General features: G+C 35.7%; 2 protein-coding genes across 2 annotated transcripts in view; one reads left to right on the forward strand and one right to left on the reverse strand.

Moving 5' to 3' along the window:
• The window catches only part of LOC126822002 (axonemal dynein light chain domain-containing protein 1), a 28,112-nt gene extending 13,487 nt beyond the window's left edge, over positions 1-14,625 (reverse strand). The window contains exons 1-18 of the mRNA XM_050550718.2: positions 14,569-14,625; positions 13,505-13,695; positions 12,755-12,930; positions 12,319-12,419; positions 11,255-11,363; positions 10,805-10,890; positions 10,165-10,221; positions 9,689-9,797; positions 7,825-7,899; positions 7,061-7,155; positions 6,360-6,452; positions 5,609-5,675; positions 4,881-5,039; positions 3,626-3,894; positions 2,386-2,467; positions 1,558-1,740; positions 770-821; positions 90-306 (exon numbers count right to left, since the gene is read on the reverse strand). Coding sequence (XP_050406675.1) covers positions 90-306; positions 770-821; positions 1,558-1,740; positions 2,386-2,467; positions 3,626-3,894; positions 4,881-5,039; positions 5,609-5,675; positions 6,360-6,452; positions 7,061-7,155; positions 7,825-7,899; positions 9,689-9,797; positions 10,165-10,221; positions 10,805-10,890; positions 11,255-11,363; positions 12,319-12,419; positions 12,755-12,930; positions 13,505-13,598 — 2,024 coding nt within the window. The 5' untranslated portion in view covers positions 13,599-13,695; positions 14,569-14,625. The remainder of the gene's footprint in view (positions 1-89; positions 307-769; positions 822-1,557; positions 1,741-2,385; positions 2,468-3,625; positions 3,895-4,880; positions 5,040-5,608; positions 5,676-6,359; positions 6,453-7,060; positions 7,156-7,824; positions 7,900-9,688; positions 9,798-10,164; positions 10,222-10,804; positions 10,891-11,254; positions 11,364-12,318; positions 12,420-12,754; positions 12,931-13,504; positions 13,696-14,568) is intronic.
• A 70-nt stretch (positions 14,626-14,695) lies between these two features.
• LOC126827214 (surfeit locus protein 2) lies at positions 14,696-21,700 on the forward strand. Its single transcript, XM_050556457.2, has 6 exons — positions 14,696-14,833; positions 15,617-15,774; positions 18,107-18,210; positions 19,503-19,697; positions 20,617-20,732; positions 21,553-21,700. Exons 1-6 carry the CDS (start codon positions 14,735-14,737, stop codon positions 21,616-21,618), a joined length of 738 nt encoding a protein of 245 aa, XP_050412414.1. The 5' UTR covers positions 14,696-14,734; the 3' UTR covers positions 21,619-21,700.
• Positions 21,701-22,931: the final 1,231 nt, after the last annotated feature.

Consider the following 22,931-nt stretch of genomic DNA (forward strand, 5'->3'; position numbering starts at 1 on the left):
GTAAAAAAAATGTGAATATTTACGTGTATCAAGAGCTTAAATGGTTCAGAGGTAAAAATGGGGAGTGTAAAAGAATGAAAGTTATATACCTTGTATGGGGTCGGTTTTCACTTCGATCACCTTCACATTGTGTTGTACCAACCAATTCTATCGACTGATTTAACGAGATTATCCAGTCTTCTAAAGTTAAAAAGAATACTCCCCATTCGGAGTCGAGAATGCCCAGGCTACCGTTCAAAGCTGTAGTAATCCGACTCTCCCATCCACTGATAGCATTCATTAGATGGATTACTCCTGTAGCAACACCTTTAACACAAAATAAATTCTCTTCCACATTAATTCCTTGAATCATTGATATCATTGATATCATTGAGAGAGAGAGAGAGAGATGAGTTTAACTAACATATGGTTTAATTTTATTTCAATAATTCGCTTGCGCGTACGGCGTACGGGTCTTTAGCAGTGGGAGGAAACCAGAAGACCCCGAGAAAACCCACAAGGTTGGATAGGCGACTCTACCCCTTGTCACGTACATCCAGGGTATCGAAACCATGCCAGTTGACTCAATGACAGACCTTATGATACAGCGAGCACATGTTAACCATTCGGTCATCCAACCCCACATTTTTACATGAACGGAATTTCACAAAAGTGCAGTTTGCAGAAATTTTACAAAAGCGTAAACATTAAATTGAATCAGAAGCAGTTTTTCGACTTAAACAGTAAATTGAATCCGAATGGAGTTTTTAATGAGATAAAGAAATCTTACCATTTTCTCCTGTTACGCGATTATTAAACTGTTTTAATAATTCATCAACTTCCTAAAACAATAATCAACAAAAATAACATTTAATTTATATTCTCTATAATGGCTTCATACTTAGATTAAAATTACACAATCAGTTTTATCACAATAAATCATAATTTGTTGTTGGTTATTACAAATTTAACGTCCAATACATTATACAATGGACAGGTTGATTTAATTACGATTATTTACATAAGAGTAATTAGAAAAAGAATAAAAACATAAAAAAAGTTCTTATATATAAAAAGTCACTTTAAAAAAAAACCACAGTGTTAAAATTCATCTTCTCCCTTCGTCATAATAAAATCAAGTTAAAAGAGGAGATTCCAGCTGATTGCATCCTCATCATCCCCAGTGGTCTTATTCCGTTCCACTCCACTAACCCCTGTGTTCATCTATGAGGGAGACACATATTCAAATTATCTGCCCTTAGTGAGAATTAGTCAGAGAGAGAGAGACAGAGAGCGGCAGATAGAGAAATGGGGTTTAACCTCCACTCGACACAAACTAGGTCATTTCGGGACTAAAATATGGTTAAATTTAACTTCAATAATTTGCTTGTGTGTAGGGATCTTTAGCTAAGAGAGGAAACCGGAAGACACAGAGAAAACCCACGAGGTTGGAAAGGCAACACTCATCCTTGTCACATACTAGCGGGGAATCAAAATCACGCCACTTGACCTAATGATGGCCTTGTTAAACAATTCGTTCACCCAAGCCCCCGAGAATTGGTATAATTTCCAACATACCTCGTTTAAATTCATCATGTTAGTTTGTTCATGATGTGTTTTACCATCCAGTCCTCGATGTCGACCAAACACACGTAAAGACGCATCCGTCCAGCCTTCCATTTCTTTACGAATGTTCATTAAGGCATCCAGGTTGGCTAAAAACAGATCACCACCAAATGTTTCAGACTCTTTTCCTAAAATCTGAAAACAATAGAGTTATAAACAATTGTGTTTTAAAACATCGCATTTTTCAGATAACATCTGAAATATACCCATATCGATTATTTAACATTTTATTAGGAAAATCAAATATCATTGGGGTGCGGGTCACTGCGGGTGGGGGAGAGAGAGAGAGAGAGTTTAAGGTTCAGTCGACACAAACTAGGTCATTTCGGGACTAACATTGTTCAATTTTATTTCAATAATTTGCATGCTTGTAGGGAACTTTAGCAGTGGGAGGAAACCAGAGAACCCGGAGAAAACCCACGAGGTTGGACAGCCGACCCTACTCCTTGTCACATACAACCGGGGAATAGAAACCACACCAGTTGACTCAATGACCAACTTTATGATACAACGTGCACATGCTAACCATTCGGCCATCCAACCCCCAACTGGTAGATAATCTCCTGGCTTGTAACCAAACAGATTAAAAAGAGGTGGATCAAGAGATTTTACCCAATACAATGACGAATTTGGACTGATAATCCTTTTATTACAGATTCCTTTTTAAAGATGCATTATGTAAGATTTAGACAAAGAGCTAGCCGTTCATGCCATAATAGTTCAAAATAGATAATGCAATTATTTTCCAGAATTTAAATAAAATAATTTTGTTTTTCTCACCTCTTCCCACGCTCTGATATCAGATTGTAATATTTTCATCTTGGGTTCATCTGGAGGTCGAACCAGCATTCCTTCTTTATTACTGAAATATATGAAATGAAATGAAATGAAATGAAATGGGGTTTAACGTCCTACTGTTCTGCTCCAAACTGGGCTAATGAAGACGGGCATACAGTGTGCTATGAGAGAAATTTTTCCCGGACAGTGGCACTACGGCCTACTCTTATATCAAATTCCAACTATCAAGGGATCTTTTACATGCACGCCAATGTGTACACAGGACCTCGGTTTTTCGTACCATCAGAACAACTAGACAGCTGCCCTTGTCAGGCCCTCTGTCCTGCATCGCTGACAAGGGGGAACCACGTTGGAAAATCTGGATGCACTTTCTCGGCCAATGCAGGGATCAAACACCCGACTTCCAGGCTAGCAAGCCAGTTTCTTACCCATTTAGCTACCGTGATCCCCCAGAAATTAAGAAAATTCTTGGATTCCAAAATGAAATGTAGTTTAGCATCCTACTTTTTTTCTACCGACTAAACTAATGAAGAACGGTGTAATGCCAAACAGTGTGCTATGATGAAAATTTTACATATCATATCCAAAATTTAAATAATTTCATTAAACAATTGAAAAATTGATGGATATTTGATATTTTAACAAGGCCACGCCGTACCAACAATAAGGTACTATAGATAACTTAGACAGGTTCTTGTCAGTGATTAGTTACACCCAATTGGGCCAATCTGACGACAAAACTTGTAAACACAGAGAGATAGAGAGAGAAAAATGGGGTTTAGCGTCCACTTGACACAAACTAGGTCATTTTGGAACTAACATATGGTTCACTTCTATTTCAATAATTCGTTTGGGCATAAGGGTCTTTAGCAGTGGGAGAAAATAGGAGGACCCAGAGAAAACCCAGGAGCTAGGAGAGGCGACCCTATTCCTTGTCAAGTACAACCTGGGAATCGAAACCATGCCAGTTAACTCAATGACAGACCTTATGATACAGCACGCACAGGCTAACTATTTGTCCACCCAACCTCCCAACTTGCAAACAAGTTGGAAATGAAACAGGTTCTAATGAAGACAGAAATATGTCATTCAGTGTGGGATAAGGTAAATCTCTTCCGTTTTTCGTCTCGTCTGAACGACTAGACACTGTTTCCCTCAGAGTGGTCCCCCGTCACACATAGGTTATTATACACTGATAACAAAAGAAAAGTAGAAAACTTACAAACATGATCTTTGAAAATCTTGGCTCCATCTTTCAATACCACTTTTTAACGAACATAAATTATCTTTCATATCTTCCTCTCGTTGTTTTAACGATAAATTGAAATCTTCGATCAGATCCCGCCATTGTTCTACATGGGTCTGGATAACAGTGAGTAGTTCTGTGTCTTTATCACTAAGTAATATAGTGAAATGATGAGCAAGTTTCGCCCACGATTTCTCACTGACGTGTAGACGCTTGGCTGTGGTTAGTTGACATTCCTCTGTCACCTAATTTCAGTTTAAAAAACGTTTCATTTACCAAAATTTCTTAAAAATCAAAGCTTTCGTTACTCAAAAAATATTCTTAATTACAACACCCACAATTGCACTATAAACCATGAATCAGCCATCTTGGATCTGTGATGTTATATCAAAATTCAATATGATTAAAAGACAGATCCTATTTTGTTTCGTTTTTATAGTTCAAAATTTCGTTTTACTTCTCTTTATTACACTAGGATCTGGAAGAGTTGTTATCATTGACATGTTTTGGATGGTCTGTTATGGCGAGTTCTTGGCCTTTTGATGCACGGAACTGTGGGTAAACCACTAGAAACGTCAATGTTGATTGATTAAGCAATGTCTAACGTCATAGGGTCAAAAGCGCTCGTATGTTCCCTGACGCGAACTCCCACTATAGCTTGTCAGATCTTCATGTAGTGTAGCCCATTGAAAGTATAAAAAAACAAAATGAAATATAGATCTGTATTTTAATCAGATTGATCAAAAATCAAAGTCTGTCAATTGATGTGTAATTGATGTGTAATTGATGTGTAATTGTCCAAAGAACAAGCATTCTTAGTATCTTGTCAATCTTACTTGAATGACAGTCTCTGACTCTTTTTTAAGCGCATCACCCTCAAGAACCAGAAGATTACCATGTATATAGAACAACTTCCTGGTTTAAAAATGCACAAAAATTGAAAGATCTCTTCAGCACTGGGTTCATTCCAACCATTGAAGAAAAAAGCCAAGCCTTCCTGTCCTGTATCACTGACAAGCTCAAACTTTCTCCACCAACATCAAGATCGAACCTGGGACCTCGTCGTTAGTGAACCAATGCACTGAGCTGCCACATGGCTCCCTTTTCACAGAACATGCCTGGGATATAAACCACACCACCACTTGATCTAAAGCAGACATGCTAGACCACTCGCGCTAGACCACTCGGCCATCAAATCAACCCTCCCATTGAGAAACAAATACAATCTCACCTTCATGGCTAGACTATAAGCTGCTGAACTCCACAATTCACGTTCACTAGTTAACGTAACAACTTGATGTTCTAGTCTTTGTCTCTGTAATTCGTACAGATCGTGGTATTCTGATAATAAACTAGAATTCTTCTGGGCTTCAGACAGAGCAAACTTCAACTATAAAATAATCATAGTACACATAAAACATTTTAAAATATTTTCTGATTTGTAAAACATTTTGAATGTTGATTTTGATAATAAAATGGGTAGGTCACCCATTTATACAAGCCTGGACAGAAGGCACCTGTCACAGACTTTGTCAGACACAAATTTTCATATAATGTTTTTATTATAATATATACGTTGTGTCAATTGTGTGATAATTTGTACTTGACAAAGTCTTTAACAGGTGCCTTATCACCAGGCTTGCATATGTAGATATCAGTATACTGTTGTGTGAATAATCACTAAGATATAGAAATGAAGGAATCACCCTGAACTTCAGACAAACAGATTTTGATAAAGATCACCCATGTACCAGAATATCGTATGATTAAACACCTTATACCAACACAGAATCTGTCATACGAAGTTCGGCAAAATCCTTCATTTCGATGTTTTATTACTTTTCTTGATTCCCCAAGCATCTATTAACCTGGGTTAATAGAGTCAAAGCCAAATTCTTCTTGATGTATAAAAGTGTATTTTCATTATTATCAAGTAAAGTAATGATATATTATACTTACATCTTCCTGAGCTTTCTGGGCCTCTCTTGTTACCCTTTTATCGTGTTCTTTAACTTCAGTTAATTCACTAAAAATAAATAAAATACAAATAATACATAAAACATATTTTGAGACTATTATATACTGTTATTTGTTTCTATGAAAATGTATGCAATTTTGAGGAAAAAAACTAAATACTTCTTGAGAAAAGCAACCAACTACTTTTTATTTCTTAATAACAGTCTTTTCCCCCGAATCAAATCTGAGGATAAATCTTATATCAAATGGATGTAATTTAAATGGTGTCTTACCTTGAATTTTAGTAACAAAAGCCTGTGCTTGACACAATTGGAGGATCTGTCCACAGAATGGGAGGATCTGTCTACAGAATGAGAGGATCTGTTCTCACAATGAGAGGATCTGTCTAGAAAATGAGCGATCTATCCCGACTATCAAAGGGTCTGTTCACACAATGAGAGGATCTGTTCTCACAATGAGAGGATCTGTCTAGAAAATGAGCGATCTATCCCGACTATCAAAGGGTCTGTTCACACAATGAGAGGATCTGTCCAGGCAATTTGAGAAATAATAAGTCCAGGCAATTAGAGAATCTGTCAACAGAATGAGAGGATTGATCTGTCAACAGAATGAGAGGATTGATCTGTCAACAGAATGAGAGGATTGATCTGTCAACAGAATGAGAGGATTGATCTGTCCACAGAATGAGAGGATTGATCTGTCCACAGAATGATGAAAAGAAAGTTGAACTCACCTTGTTAACACACCTATAGTATTTTTAAATCTCATCAACTCCTCTGTTAATCTTCTATCTAAAGCTCTCTGGGCCATCACCTCTTCATGTAAACTAAACAAACACATAAAACAATTTGTAGAAATTTCATCAAAAATGAACGGAAATGAAATGAAATGAGGTTTAACATCCTACTTTTTTGTATTGACTACTGTATCGTGATGATTTATTACTGGGGCTTGTTATCATCATATGTTCAATTCTACAAGGTCTTTATTATAACCGGAGCCATGGTGGCTCAGTGAGTAATAATAAGTTGGCTTGCTAACCTGGAGGTCACATGTTCGATTCATGTGTTGACAGAGAAAGTTTCTGGGGATTTTCCAGCTTGGTTCCCCATTGTCAGTTGTGCAGGACAGAGGGCCTGGCAAGGAACAATGAATAGTCGTTCGGATGGGACAAGAAAAAAGGGGTCCCACGTACTCATTGGCATGCACCTAAAAGAACACTTGACAGTTGGATTTCGATGCAAGAGTAGGCCGTAGTGCCGATGTTTGGGCAAAATATCCTTCACAGCACACTGTATGCCATATGCTCATCTTCATTAGCCCAGTCGGAGCAGAACAGTAGAATATGGGAGCCATGTTGACCACAGCCATATAATGGATCACACTACAGTAAAAGGCCCTCATGTTATATTAAATATTAATATTGAAAGAAACCTTTTTATCTGTGATGGTATTCTGTTCAGTAAATCACTGTATTTCTTTCTTAATGTAGCTAATAATTCTCCTCTCTCTGAACATTCTACACTGGTCTAAAAGTATCAAAAAAACCCCAAATACATTAATTTCAAATATCCTAAACATCAATTTTAAATTACAAACACATTAATTCAAAATATCCAAAATATCAATCCAAAATATCCAAAATATCAATTCAAAATATCAAATATATTACTTAAAATATCAAATATATTAATTTCAATATCAATTGAAATATATTTATTCAAAATATACAAAGAAGCTTTGTATTTAATAAGAGAGAGAATTCTAAATATTAGTAATTTAAAAGGTATGAATTAACTATTCATTTTTAACAGAGTATATACATTTAAAGATACTGAAAAAGTAATGTCATCACGAATACCAAATCTTGCGCTTTACGTGTGATAATAAAGTTAAAAAAGTTCAAGGTTCGTTCAATGTCAAGGTTTCCGTGGAAGTCGCCATGTTTTATTTGAATGTGTTTGTTTTATGAACTCTGATTAGACAACAATATTGTTCACGTGTCTGCGGTAAAGGGAGATGACCAAACTATAAGTTCAGGAATTTCTGACTAATGTAGCAACGGCTAGATGTTGTAAAACTTGCAACCCTTTCTTCAGGAAAATGGATTATATTATTTTTATTATTGTGCGCATAGATTCTCATAAATCGCTCAAAACAAGAGAAAAATCTAATCTAAAAATAGTTAGTGACTGTACCTGACGTATAAGTTCGTGAAATATAACATTATAAATATTCTGTTCCTTTTTAATCAATTCTAACAAATTATGCATCTGAAAAGAACAAAAAGGTAAACATGATTGTAAAAATTAAATATATTAAGATACACTGTAACCAGGATATCATTTATTTAATCTTGTGTATTTAGCCCTAATTTCTTTCACATTCATTCAATATCAAATCCTTTAATTTTGATAACGAGCGTCCAATTTACAAGCGTTTAATTTCCCTATCTATCACTGATCAAAAATAAACAACCCCATTGAATATTATTGAAAAATAATTAATTGGGACGTTATTTTGAACAGTGGTCAGGAACTTAAATGCTTGTAAATGATTTGGGGTAATTTTATACGATATTTACGAATTTTCAAACAAAGATTTGATATTGAATCAATGTTAAAGAAATTAATACTAAATACACAAGATTAAATGATAGCAAGATGTCTATAAAATTTACTTTAAATATTTGAAATTATTATCTCTTTTTATTTTAACAAACCCGATGAGACGAGCACAGAGACGAGCACAGAGACGAGCCTCTTAGTTTTAACTAACTTAAAACTTAAATTGGTTGTAATGGACACACCAATACAGACAGTGCCTTACCATGACTCTTGCCATATTTGTGAAATGAAAAGCTACAGTGGACAATATATTTTAGTGAAACGTGAAATTGAAATCAGATTGAAATAGTCAATGAAATTTCAGTGAAAATCTTATGTGAACTTGCAGTGAAAATCTTATGTGTACTTGCAGTGATAATTTTGTGAATTTACAGTGAAATTTCTGAATTTCTGTGAAATTTGACAAATTAATTGTCCTCAATTGGCCTTTGGTGAAAATTATTTTCTAATAACATTATCGGTTCTTTGAATTTTCAGTGAAATGTCAGAATTGTCAGTGAAATGTCAGAGATTGTCAGTAAAATGTCAGAAATTGTCAGTGAAATGTCAATATTTTCAGCAAAATGTCAGAGATTTTCAGCAAAATGTCAGAGATTTTCAGCAAAATGTCAGAGATTTTCAGCAAAATGTCAGAAATTTTCAGCAAAATGTCAGAGATTTTCAGTAAAATGTCAGAGAATTTCAGCAAAATGTCAGAGATTTTCAGTGAATTTTTGACAAATAAGATTTTCTCAATAGCCATTTATTGAAAATTCTTTTCTAGAACCATTAGCAATTCTTTGAGTTATATATTTATACACATGCATCTAGTTCTATGCAATTAATAAAACATTAACAATTTCATTCAGATTTTAAAAGTTCTAATTCTTATTTATTGAAAACATTTTACCCTGTTTCCTGTTTGCAATACTAAATACAACAATAAAGAATATTATTGATGAATTCATTGACATATGTATGATATCTGAACATCTCTAATAGTGGTTTCCAGCAGGTTTTGTCAAGTTGCCATCACACACAAACTATCCGTAAGAACAGGAGAGAGAATGCAACAAGCAACTAGACACTGAATGGGGATAGCACCACAATGTAAACAAATATTTGCATGTATACTAAAAACATGGCCACCTGCTTCCTATGGTCATTTCTATTATAGGACATGACTCATCGATCAGGCCCTGCATAATGACAATTCGCTAATGGTCAATATGGTTAGCACCTTACTGTGCCCATCGCTATTCTAGGCTATATTAGAAAAGGGTAGGTCACTAGGTCCCACAGAACTTTTGCATAGGTTGACGAATGCTGGAAAACACGTAATTAAGTATCATTTTGTTTTGAAAAAAAAAAGAATTCAAGATAGGTTTCACCAAAAGTCAGCTGTTTTGTTATGCTAAAAAATTTATAATGATTAAATACAAAGATCAATGAATACCTGTGTAGGTCCCCTGACGTCCACATCTACATCATTAGCCCCAACTTTCTCTAGTAGATCGTCCAGTACTTTCTTCAACTGTAGAACTTCATAACGACTGGTTGGTTTCCTGGTAGTCAATAAAATAATGGATATCATAAGTATTTTTTTGAAAATATAAACATTTTCATGGCTTAAATCATGCTAAAAAGTACTTGAATTCTTGAATGGATTATCTAACATTTAATTAAGAAAACAAAATCAAAATATGAATGATAGATAATCTCTTGGCTTATATTCAGTTGGATTAAATATCATCGGTGGGGCTGGCTTGTTTGACAATGATACACACCAGGGCTTTCGTTTTCAGTCCCACTCAGTAAAAACTGGCAAATATGACTTAAATAAGAGTCTGAGTAACAGATCAATTGAATTAATAGGAAATGCAAAAAAAAAACCAAACAAATAAAGTACTGCTGTGACTAAATTCTACTTACATGGAAGGAAATACCATTAAATGTTTTTCATGATCTTCAATATGTGTACTGTATTTACTGAAATATATGAAACCATGTTATAAGCATAGATCTATTTCAATATATCTTTAGTCATATGTCTAAATGATTCAGGTACTGCACTCTTTGAAAAACAAACAGCTTGTAAGCTGTCTAGTTAGATTCTGAATATTATATTGGTAGATGATATGAACAGTTAAAGGATGATGACCGAGAAAGCTCCCCAAGAATTTTTAGCCTGTAGTGGTTTCCTCTCGTCAAAGTTGCAGAACAGAGAATTTAGTCATTTGGATGAGACGAAATATTGAGGTCTGTGTTCATGTTGGCTTGCACATAAAAGAAAACTTGACCGTTGAATTGCTAGATGGAAACGACGCAGGTGAGGTAATATTTCCCTTATAGCACACTGTGTGTCATACGTCCATCATCATAGAGAACAGTAGGACTTTAAACCCCATTCTATTTATTTTACACCAACACCAAGGTTATTGTACCTCAAGACAATCCAATATAACATGAAGGACTTAGACCACAATATATATAACAATAACTGAGTCAAGGAATTAGACCACCCAACATAACAATAACTGTGTCAACAAACTATAAGATTATATCTACTCACTCTTCATGGAACTCGATACCCATAACACCTCTATTTTTAACAATGTGATATTCATCCGGTACTAGTGTATCTGGTAACTGTAGTGGCTACAATATAACAAGTTTGTTTTTTAAATATCTAGTCTCATAGTACTATATGGACCAAGAACTGAACATCACATCATCGGCACAATCGTCTAATGCACAATTGTCTAATGCACAATTGTCTAATGGACAAGCATGACAAGTTTCATGTCAATTATACATGAATTGGTGGCACCTTGGACTCTTTTCAAAGAGTGACACCCCAAGAAGCATGGGGACAATTTCCGTGTGCAAACATTAAGTAAAATCACTTCTCCTAATACTGATAATTTTTGCTCAATGTAAAATGACCACAAAAATTTGATATCATCAACTGAGAAGTAAAATACTGTATTACATGAACATTACTATATCATATTTTACTCACATGTTTTGGTTTTTCATCAAAATCATTTCTAATAATGCTACCGTCTAATTTTTCTGGATTTTCTATGATTGGTTCTGGTAGTGGAACATCGTATAAGAATGAGATATCTCTGAAATGATTATAAAGATTATCATCAATTATATACAATTTAAAACTTCAGATCTTTATACTTCCTGTTTCTACTTTGATTTTACATGGATTCTTGTGAGAGAAAGAGCGAAATAAAGTTTAACATACACTCAACACAAACTGGGTCATTTAGGGACTAACATATTATGGTTCAATATTATTTCAATAATTTGCTTGAGCGTTGTGTCTTTAGCTGTTGGAGGACACAGGAGAACCCGGAGAAAATCCACGAGGTTGGACAGGCGACTGTGCTCCTTATCATGTACAAGCAGGGAATCGAAACCACACCACCTGACTCAACAAAAGACCTTGTGATCTTACATGACCCCTCAGAATTCTTATGCCATGTCAATATACAGCTTGGGTAATTGTTTTAAGTTTTATACTTCAAACAGATGCTGCCTCCAACGTTTCTGTGTTTACCTTTTACAACCAAGGAAATAAGGCACCTGTCACAGACAATGTCAGGCACAAATTCAAGCTTCGTCAGAGACAATCTCTCTGGTGCCAGACATTTTGTCCAGCACAAATTTTGATCAGTATTTTAATAATATTTTTAATACATATCTGGCAAAAAGTTCAAAATGTTAGGGGACAAGTTCATTAGTGCCCTAAATTTTGGCAAGTACAACTATAATCACTAATGATATTTCCAGGTATGATCCTTTACCATTTGAACCGTTCAAAACCATCCGAAGTGCTAGAATGATTTCTATGATTGTAAAGGATAATGCATATGAAAAATAGTGCCAGTTTCCTTTTACATTTAACAGGTACATAAGAATATGAAACTGAACACCAAATCTATTATATCCAGTCTTATTATTTAAAGTGGTAGAATGATTCCTATGATTGTATGATAGTGACGACCTATTAAGCAAAAGATATAGAATTAATAATGTTTTAATTATTGCTTTAAGACTTGTATTATTTACCTGCCAGCTCCACAAACACATGTTGTATTTTCTGTTAAATGTTTAAACTTTTCTCGTCTTTTATGATTCCACACATTGGCTGGAGCTGGTCGTGACTGAACCTAAAAAGATAAAAGGTCAACAAATGATAAGAAAAAAAATCCATTAGTATAATCCATGTTGGTGAGACAGTCCACAAAATAAACAAAGCCCACTAAGATCATTTGACTGTGACTGGCATAAAACTTGGAATAATTTGAGTATTGATTGACGGAATTCGATTTCTGATATGACATCACAATTCCAAGATGACATCATGAATCGGAGTCACCTGGTTCATGTTGATCTAACTCGAATTGGCTGACCCTTAGGCTAAGAGCACTGCCCAAGAATATCATCAACAAGAAGATTACCAAATGCATACATCTACCTACAAGTATTACAGTAAAAATCTTACTGATGATGTATTTAAATTTCGTAATTTAGGAGCAGGTCCGAGTTTGTCTTTAGCTGGTGGTGGCTGGGTTAAAACAAACAAAATGTCTTCTGGTAAGAAATCACTCTGTAATGATGTTGGTAACGGTTTGGTTCTATCGATCATATTGTCACTAGAACGGATCTCTGGAAGATAGGCTGAAATACAGAATTTTAAAAAAGATACTTTATTCATAAAATGTTAAAAAAACCACAACATTTAATGAACTTCATTGACATGTAATAGACAATTCTATCTGTAACACATATGGGCCATATTAAATGATGATGGGATGTCTCACCACTCGTCAGCCACATTCAGTAGAGTACATAAATAATGTCATAATTTAAAATCCCAGCTGATTAAGTGATAATGAAATTAATGAAATGAGATTTAATGTACTACCTCTCTACACAAACCCGTCTAATCAAGACAGGTATATACCATGTAGCACGTTATGAGGGAATTTACCTGGACAGCAGCTATTCTGCTGATTCTTCAACAAATTCAAACTGTCAAGAGTTCTTTTACGTGCAAGCCAACATGTACAGCACCTCAGTTTTTGTCTTATCCGAACAACTAGATGATGTTCAATGCTAGGCTTTTCTGTCTGCACCACTGACAAGTGAAAACCATGCTGAAAGCCTGGAGTTCCAACTGATTGGTGAGCCAGCACCCTACATACTGAGCCAGTGTTGCTCCCAGGAATTAGTGAAACAATCAAATACTTACGATCTCTTACAGCCACTGTTGATCTTGGTGTTCCTGACCCAGATCTTGGTTGGGGATTAGGGGTCGGCACCACTATTGTTGAATTGCCACTCATGATGATAACAAAATGTATTCCTGGTTCCTCGTAGTCTTTATATTTTGGATATCAGCCAATATATTTACATCAGTTCAGTAATCATTGCTGTTTACCCCTTTAAAAATGATCAGAATAGAATCAAAAATACTCAAATTCAAAAAGAGTAGAGAAGGAAAATGGGCTAAATGTTTTCAACAAAAGATAGTGGGAATGGGATGTAGGCTACCGTACAGGCTACAGTGCCTACAGCATTATCATTTAAAATATCTATGAATGATGTAGGTCAGAGCCCAAGACAATGAAACGAACGTTCTGTCTACTAGATGTACATGTTTTGTCACAGCGTGCATAAAGACATTGGTTTTGGACTAAGCTATGTCAATATACCCAGAATGTTTAGTAATCTTACTACAAAATGGGGATCACATGGCTAAGTGGGCAAGATGCTGGCTCGCTAGCCTGGAGGTCGGGTGTTCAATCCCTGCATTGGCCAAGAAAGTTCATCTAGATTGTCCGGCGTGGTTCCCCCTTGTCAGTGATGCAGGACAGAGGGCCTGACAGGGACAGCTGTCTAGTCGTACGGATGGGACTAAAACCGAGGTCCCGTGTATATATTGGAATGCACGTAAAAGATCCCCTGGCAGTTGTCGCTGAGTTGGAATTCGATAGCCTATAAGAGTAGGCGATAGTGCTGCTGCCAGAGCAAAATGGCCCTCATTAGCCAGTCTTCATTAGGCTAGCCAAGTATAAGAGCAGAACAGTAGGACGTTAAACCCCATTTCATTTCATTTTCATTTCTTACTACAAAAGTACCAAAATTATTGTCACAACTGAAACTGACAGACCAGAACATATCAATATTGGCAATATAACGTTTAGTTTATAAAGTATATACAATAATTTTACATCACAAACATTTGGTATTAAAAGATGATCTAAACATCATAAGAAATAATATAAATATTTAGCCTATTTATTCAAAACAAACCTAAAATTTTCGCCATTCAATATTTTAGCATCATAAGCCAGCCATTTTGGTTTACATGTTTCTAGGGGAAACGGAAGTGACTTATAATCCGGATTATCCTGGCCTATTGAAAATGTTATGAATGACAATCGAGTCTAACCGGAAGTGAAAATTGTAAACATTAAAAATGGCTTCTTCACAAGAACACGTGGAAAATCTTGATTCAGAAGTTGTCAAATTATTGAAGAAATATAAAGAACTAAAGATCGATAAAGATAGCAAAAAGGTATTTATTTCTTAAATACGTTATTGGCATGTTTTGGATTTCTAAACTACCCTTCGTGTATTATGAAAAGCATCTGAAAGTCACCATTTTCATTCAATCATTGTGTTATCAAAATTTTTATTCAGTTGTCGAGTTGATGTAACTGTAAATACTGCAACATTGGTTTCAATCGTTGTCAGTCGGCGTCAGCCGTCAATAGGGATGAACAAGTCAGTTTGAATATGTAAATATGGCTGTTTATACATAACTAATATAATGTAACACTACAAGCATTGTCTGAGCTGAGTAGAGTAAAACTGATGTTGTCAAATATAGAACCCTCATACTATATAGCCCATAAGTTCATAATTAAACTTATTTCTTTGAATTATTGAACTAAAATTGAAACATACGTTAGATCTAAAATGAACTAGTTTGTGTCGAGTTGAAGTTAAATCCAAGTTCTCTCTCCCTCACTGCCTGGCAAGAGGTAAAAATTCATCTAGTCAAAAATCGAAATGTCGGCCTACTCATTGAAATTTAAAAGAACTCTAGAATTTGATAAAGAATTGACAAAAAAGTCTCTGTCAGAGCAAAATTCTCTCATATGCCCATCTTTATTATCTTGACTGGTTGAGAAAAGTAGGACGTTAATCCCCATTTCATTTAGGTAATTCTGATCATGAGTTGAAAACAGAATCTGGAACCTAGCCGAATGATCTCATGTTATTATTTGTTTCAGATTAAAATGCAGTCTTGCCATGTTCTGCTAGCATAATGATCCCATGTTATTATTTGTTTCAGATAAAATGCAGTCTATCTGGTCATGAGATGACATGTACTCCCCTTGCTATAACTACTTACGTCAGTGGTAAAAAATTCAACAAATTACGACAGAAGAAAGAATATAATTACGATGAACATAAAACACATCTGGTACCTAGTATCAAAAAATTTCATTTGTGAGTTTTAGTATTTATTTTTATCTTTTAACTTTTTAGGATAAGGTGCGCGCAAATACTGACGACTTTAGTTCCCTGAATACTGTAGAGAAAAGTGATCTTTTTTACAATGACTTTTATTACTCATTTTCAAGAAGTATCCTGTTCAGGTGCTAAATGTGCAAGTTATTGCACAATCTGATTAAAACACAGATCATATTGCGTTTAGTTTTTTATAGTTCAAAATTTGGTTTTACTTGTCTTTACTACACTAGGATCTGGAAGAGTTGTTATATTACTAGCGTTTTGGTTGAAATGAGGGATAAGCCAATGGAACGGTCTGATAAGATGACTTCTTGGCGTGTCATGCACTGAACTGTGGGTAAACCAATAGAAACATCAACGCTGATTTATTAATCAATGTCTGACATCATAAGGTCAAAAGCCGCTCGTACGACCCCTGACACGACCTTCGTGTACAACTTGTCAATCTTCATGTAGTGTAGGCTATCGAAAGTAGAAAAAATCGAAAAGAAATATAGATCTGTATTTTAATCAGATTGGTTATTGCAAGGCTGGTGTTTCAAAATATGTTCATGTATAGCCACGGTATTTCAAATATGTAACTACTTCTGCCTTGACCTGTGTCATATTTCATAGCAGGGACCACATTTGTCGAGATTCACAAATTGCAGAATTCAAAGGCGAATTGCCAGGGCTGGTTTAAGGCAGTTTATATCAGTTCGACAGTTTTAGTCAAAATGAAAGTAATACTAATAAAAATGTTAGATTTCCACAATGGCTGCTGTCTCTGCATAAGTGAACATTTTATTGTGCCTTGGCCTTTTCCAATACGTTATACATAACATAATTACATATACTATTCAAAAAAAGTAGGGGATATTTGATTTTGGGGGCATAATACTAAAATATGCAAATGACTACGAAAAATGTCACTATAGAACCTAACAGAAGAAACATTTCCAGTTACATGTGACGCCCAAGCGCACCAATAGCTACCGCATGGAATGCAGGTGATGCTTGGGATCATCATGGGGGTCCAACCCAAGATTTGCATGACTCTGACTTTGAATGTTACAGTCATTGTGGCATTGAATTCCAGGGTGGAAACATCAGTTTAATTGTTTTAGTGACCAGAAAACAAATTTTGATATGCGTCGGCTTACCCAAAATGAAAGGTTACGTGCCCTTGGCATGCTACAGATCGGCACAACACAGGCGGTTGTGGCGCGGACGATGAATGTTTCTCAGTCTGTCATAAGCAGGCTATGGTCCAGAGCAAATCAGATCAGCGCTCGTCTTCAAACAGACACTGGTGTGAGAGTGAGTGACCAGACGATTCGGAATCGACTGCATAGGGGTCACCTTCGCGCCCGACGTCCTCGCGTGATCCCTTGTTTGAGAGATCATCACATTCAGGCAAGACGTCGTTGGTGTAGGGATCGTCAACACTGGGATAATCGACGCTGGAGCAATGTGATGTTTTCAGATGAGTCAAGGTTCACTGTTGATTTTTTGGACAGACGTAGGAGGGTGTGGCGTCGTCGAAACGAGCGCTTCCAAGACGTTAACGTCATCAGACATGATCGATTTGGGGGTGGTTCTGTTATGGTGTGGGGAGGCATCACTGTTGCTGGAAGAACGGCTTTACATGTTGTTGCAGGCCGTGTTACAGGCCAGTACTACCGGGACAACATCTTGGCAGTCCATGTTGTGCCGTTCGCACGACGTCATGGCCGCCGTTTCATCTTCCAGGATGACAACGCAAGATGTCACAGGGCCAGGATCGTTACAGGTTACCTCCAACAACAGAACATCACCACATTACCTTGGCCAGCACTGAGTCCCGACCTCTCCCCCATCGAGCATGTCTGGGACATGCTTGGACAGAGGTTACGTCAACGTCAACAACGTCCTGCCAATGTCTAAGAACTTGCTGCTGCGTTGCAACAGGAATGGGACAATCTGGACCAAAATGACCTTAGACGTCTCATTAGGAGTATGCCACGTCGGATCAATGCTTGTTTGGCAAACAGAGGAGGATTTACCCGTTACTGATTTGGTTGTGATGCTGTGGTAACTTTGCTGTTTGACCCCGGGTATCATTTTACCCTTATAATGGTCAGTCTGTGCCTTACTTAGTCTAACGATCATTTGGAATAAATCGATGAATGTGAACTTCATTTCATTTTGTCATTTGTTTCTTCGTCAGTTTCATTAGGTGACTTTAATAACACTTAAAAATCAAATATCCCCTACTTTTTTTGAATAGTATATTACAAGAATTTGACATGAATAAATTATGGAATCTTTTTTTTTTTGTATTTTTTAGGAAACATTTATATTGTCCCTTGACACAGACACATGTTAATGATACACCAGCAGATATAGAACGACATATTACCGGCAGAAAATATAAACGAGCTTTAGCAGAATGTAAGTAAACAAGCAAATGGTTTTGTTATGTTTGTTAATGAAACTTCTGAAGAGAATGGCCTGGTCTGGAGGCACACTACCATTAAACCCCACTATCTCGAGATCCACAAATGTAGTTCAATCTCTTAAACATGCATTATGCAAGAGCTAAATCTGCCTGTTGCAGGTCTTTCTTTAGGCCTGAAATGTTTTCTAAAGTATTAATTAGACATTAATTAACTGATCCAGGCCTTAATCAACTCTCGATGGGATCAGATTTCTCCGATATTAAATAGATTAGAATGGTTCAGCGATACCTTGATTTAATCAAATATGGAGGACAAAGAAATAGCTCCGATCAACCAGTGCGGTGGTTGAAGTTATTGCACAGGTCTGTCAAACCTTCAAAGGCTAATATCTTTGTTTGCAAATGAGTAATTTGAATGAAATTTTCAAATTATTCATTTTACATCATCTACTTTCGAACTATTATAGCAAGAATGGCTAAATCTTACATAGTGTATCTTTAATAATCTTTCTCTCTCCCGCCTTTTGCATGGCTGTTTTTGTTGCCATTTTGGTGTAGAATTTAAGGGGAGGGTTTGTCTTGACATTTTCTGTCAGGTTTTGGTGAATATTCATGGTTTAGAGGCAGAAGCTGTCGAGGAAATTGTTCAGCTCAATGAAAATTTTGGAAAAATTGAAGCAGGCCTACAAGACCACAATTAACATTATAGTTAATGGGGAAATTGTTCATCTCTCATGGTTATCTCCCTTTAGTCTTCAAACTTCATTTGGTCAATTCAAGTCCAGTGTTAGGCATTTTAGGCCTTAGAAAGGTGTCTAGGCAAAATTTTCGTGTGCATCTCTTCATTAGCCCAGTTGGGCAGAAAAGTAGGACGTTAAACCCCATTTCATTTTATACATATAAGGCAGGGGTCACCAAACTTTTTTCATAGTGGGCTAGATATAACTGAAAGAATGTCAAGCACGGGTCAGATAAATATCTTGTTCAATACAATACACTGAATACAGAATACATTGAATGTACACAAAACATAAGGATAGTCATTCTGTTTATTTAACAATGCATGATACACACAAAATAATAAAAATAATAAAATATTTTAATCTTACCAAAATGTCACCAAGTTAGAACATTTATAGCATAGCTCGTGACATTGCTGACTCAGTGTACGATATGCGGTTTTTTTTCCCCCATGCAACAAACTGACGTCACAGGCTGTAGTTTGGTGACCCCTGATATAACAGGCAATAATTTTATATAATATCAATTTATTTTGTATCGCTAGGGAAGAGATGTCAAGAAGCCGGTGAAAGATTTCGTCCCTTTGGTAATTTAAAGAAACAGCGACCAGATGATGATGATAACATGTCTAATTCTAGTGATTTAACTGGTGGAGGTGGGGGTATATTAGATTCAGATCATGAAACAGACAGTAAGAAAGATACAGAAGAAGATAATTTCTCAGATTTATATCCAGAAGGTAAAGAGTTATATTTTTTAGTTTATTATTTAAAGTGCAACCTGCTATAATTTACAAACAATACTCAAGTATTTGTAAATTTACACAGCAGCTAGCCTTTGAAGTTAATATCGAGAAATATCTATATTGAACTGTTATACTGTTTACCCAGAGGGTGAAGTTATAATTGTTATAACTGTTTACCCAGAATGTGAAGTTATAATTGTTATAATTGTTTACCCAGAAGGTGATGTTATGATTGTTATACTGTTTACCCAGAAGGTGAAGTTATGATTGTTATAATTGTTTACCCAGAAGGGGAAGTTATGATGACTGTTATGTGATAGTTATAGTTTATTCCGGTAGCCCAATATGGCGTGCACATAAAAGAACCCTTGACAGAATTTAAAATAAGAGTAGGTCGTAGTGCTGCTAGCCAGGCAAAATTTTTATATTAGCATACTGTATGGCATATGCCCTTCATCGTTAGCTCAGTCGGTCCAGAAAAGTAGTTTGTTAAACGGTTAAACTACATGTCATTGTATTTCTATAGGAATAGTTTTTTTTCTTATAATTCTATACCCAGAAGTTATATTGACCGTTAAACTATGATTTTGCACCAGCATACCAGGGAATATTTTAACCAGATTCGTATCTGAATTTGTGACTCATATGTTCTGAATTACAAATAAAATTCAAAATAAACCTCCTGACCTTACTAAGGTAATAATGAAAACTTACAGAGTGTGAGTGTGAATAATCATGTAGCCGAGAGTGCGAGTGAGATGGAGTTTAAAATCTACTCCAATCAAACTGGGTCAATTTGGGACTAACATGTTCTAAAGTGTGCATGTTTAACCACCGCCACTCCCACCCCCCACCAAGCTGAGGTTAAAGTTGACCAGATATATGATAGATTGCAATTCTTTCTTTTTTACAGAAAATGAAGAAGATATGAAAGATGGTTCAGGGTCTGATTATGATTTTGATGCCATGGATAATAAACCTAAACACACAATTAAACCCAAACCAATAAAACTCACTAAGTCACTTAATGTAAGTTATTGTATATTACATATTGGCATTCTGTACACAGAGAACTATCGACATTGAGAATAGACCTCTGCCCTGAATGGCCATCATATTAAAAATTAAGTATACTATTGTTTTATGCGGTTCTAATCTGTTTTATATTTTTCATAAACACAAAGACTAAATACCTGTGTTTGATTTTATTAAATGGAACGAGAACAAACACTTCTCAAATTTCGACTAAAATTGTTGATTAGTGTCGGTCAATTAGCTTTCTGTCTGTTCTCAAGCGGGGCTAATTGTAAACAGACACGTAAGGTTCAGAAAATGTTCAAACCCAATCTGATTACTGCTAAAGAGAAAAATGTAGTCTTTTATGACGGTCAAACAGAGTTAGTACCCTTTAGTCTTTGGAAGAATTTTTAGTTTCTGGTTTTTGATTAAACCACTTATATTCAATTGGAAGAACAACTTTGTTTTCTTGTTAGCTCAAATTTCGTCAATTCTATTTTCACAACATGCATGGTTATCTCCCTTTAGTCTTCAAACCACTGTTTAGGTGGATTTCATGTGGTGTGACCGCACGCCGGAAAATGCTGATGAGCTTTGTTGGCCAACGCTGGGATCGAACATGGAGCCTTTAGGTTTGCGAGCCATTGTCCTACTCACTGAACCGCAGTGGCTCCCTCCCCATGAAGAACAAATACGAATATTGAGAGCTATTAACATAACTTGGATGGTTTGAGTCAGTGTAAGTTTCTAATTTTCTCAAGCAACTGGGGACGGTCAATGTAGTCAATGTACCATGTGCTAAGATTTAATTTTTATTTACTGTTGATTTCAGGGTAATGTCGGAAAGAAAGTGTTACCACAAAGAAAAAAGAAAGTCAAAAGATTGAAGCCATCTTAGTTTATGTATATTTATTATAATAAAAAAAAATGATAAAACTGATATACAATGTATTGTTCTATTACTTGGAATGGATTAGTCACGATACGTTTTACGATTCAGTTGCTATGATACGTATCACTATTCATAACCAGGTCAATATTTACCAATAAAACAACAGGAACAATGAATAATTGATATTTTTAGTCCTGCCGATGTCAAAGAAAAAAACCGTTTCATATCGTGATATTGATGTGGATCAAAATAAGGACCAAAACCATTTAAGAGTGTTTGTTTACCTATGCATAATGTATGACATGGATAATTAAGAGTCACAGGTTACTTAACGGAGCTTCAAAAAAACATTAAAAAAAAAGAATTGCGATACATGAATTCATCATCTCGGGATTCAATACGCATATCATGAGAAGGTGAATCGTGATACATCGATTCACGTCAATCCCATCTTTATTATCCCAATTGGTGGGGAAAACTAGGATGTTAAACCCAATTTCATTTGTCTCAGTTCTTTTGAATGATGTTTATTGTCTCATTTTAAAATTTTCTATTTCTATAGTTACTGGTGTAAAATGCAGGGGAGGTTTTATGTGTCATTTTAGATTGCTCTTATTTAATTTTCAACTGTCAAGGGTGCTTCTAAATTATCAAATTCAACACCTTCCACAAATCCAAAATGCTGTCGCTAGAGTTTTAACAAGTACAAAAAAGCCAGAACACATCACCCTGATACTGAAAAATCTTCCTTGGCTCACAGTTCAACAGTGAATCAAGTTCAAAATATTACTGTGTTATATGATCCATCACCAAAATATATCCAGATCTGATCACCATCAGCGAATCTTGAAATCGCAAAAAGATCATTCTCGTTCTCTGCTCCTCTATTATGGAATTTATTGTCTTACAACATTAGAACCATTGACTCCTTAGATGCATTTAAATCTCAGCTAAAGACATTCCTGTTTACAGAAGCATTTCCATAGTTAAATAAAGAAAACTTGAAAAGGTGCAATAGAAACTTCTGTTTTAGTTATTATTGCACTATATAAATAGAGGGTTATTATTATTATTCTACCTGCAAAGTCTCATTTTTCGTCTTGTGTTCCTTTTGAACGACTTAGATGATTTTCCTTGCCAGCCTTGTGTTCATATAATTCTCCATTCGAATTAGTCTTCATTAGCCCAGTTGGCGCAGAACAGTAGGACGTTAAACCCCATTACTTTTCATTGCAAAAATGAAATGGGGTTTAACGTCCTACTCCTAAACTGGGCTAATGAAGACGGGCATACGCCATACAGTGTGTTATGAGGGAAAT

The sequence above is a fragment of the Patella vulgata genome, chromosome 1 (genome assembly GCF_932274485.2).
Source record: "Patella vulgata chromosome 1, xgPatVulg1.2, whole genome shotgun sequence".
Classification (NCBI taxonomy): domain Eukaryota; kingdom Metazoa; phylum Mollusca; class Gastropoda; family Patellidae; genus Patella; species Patella vulgata.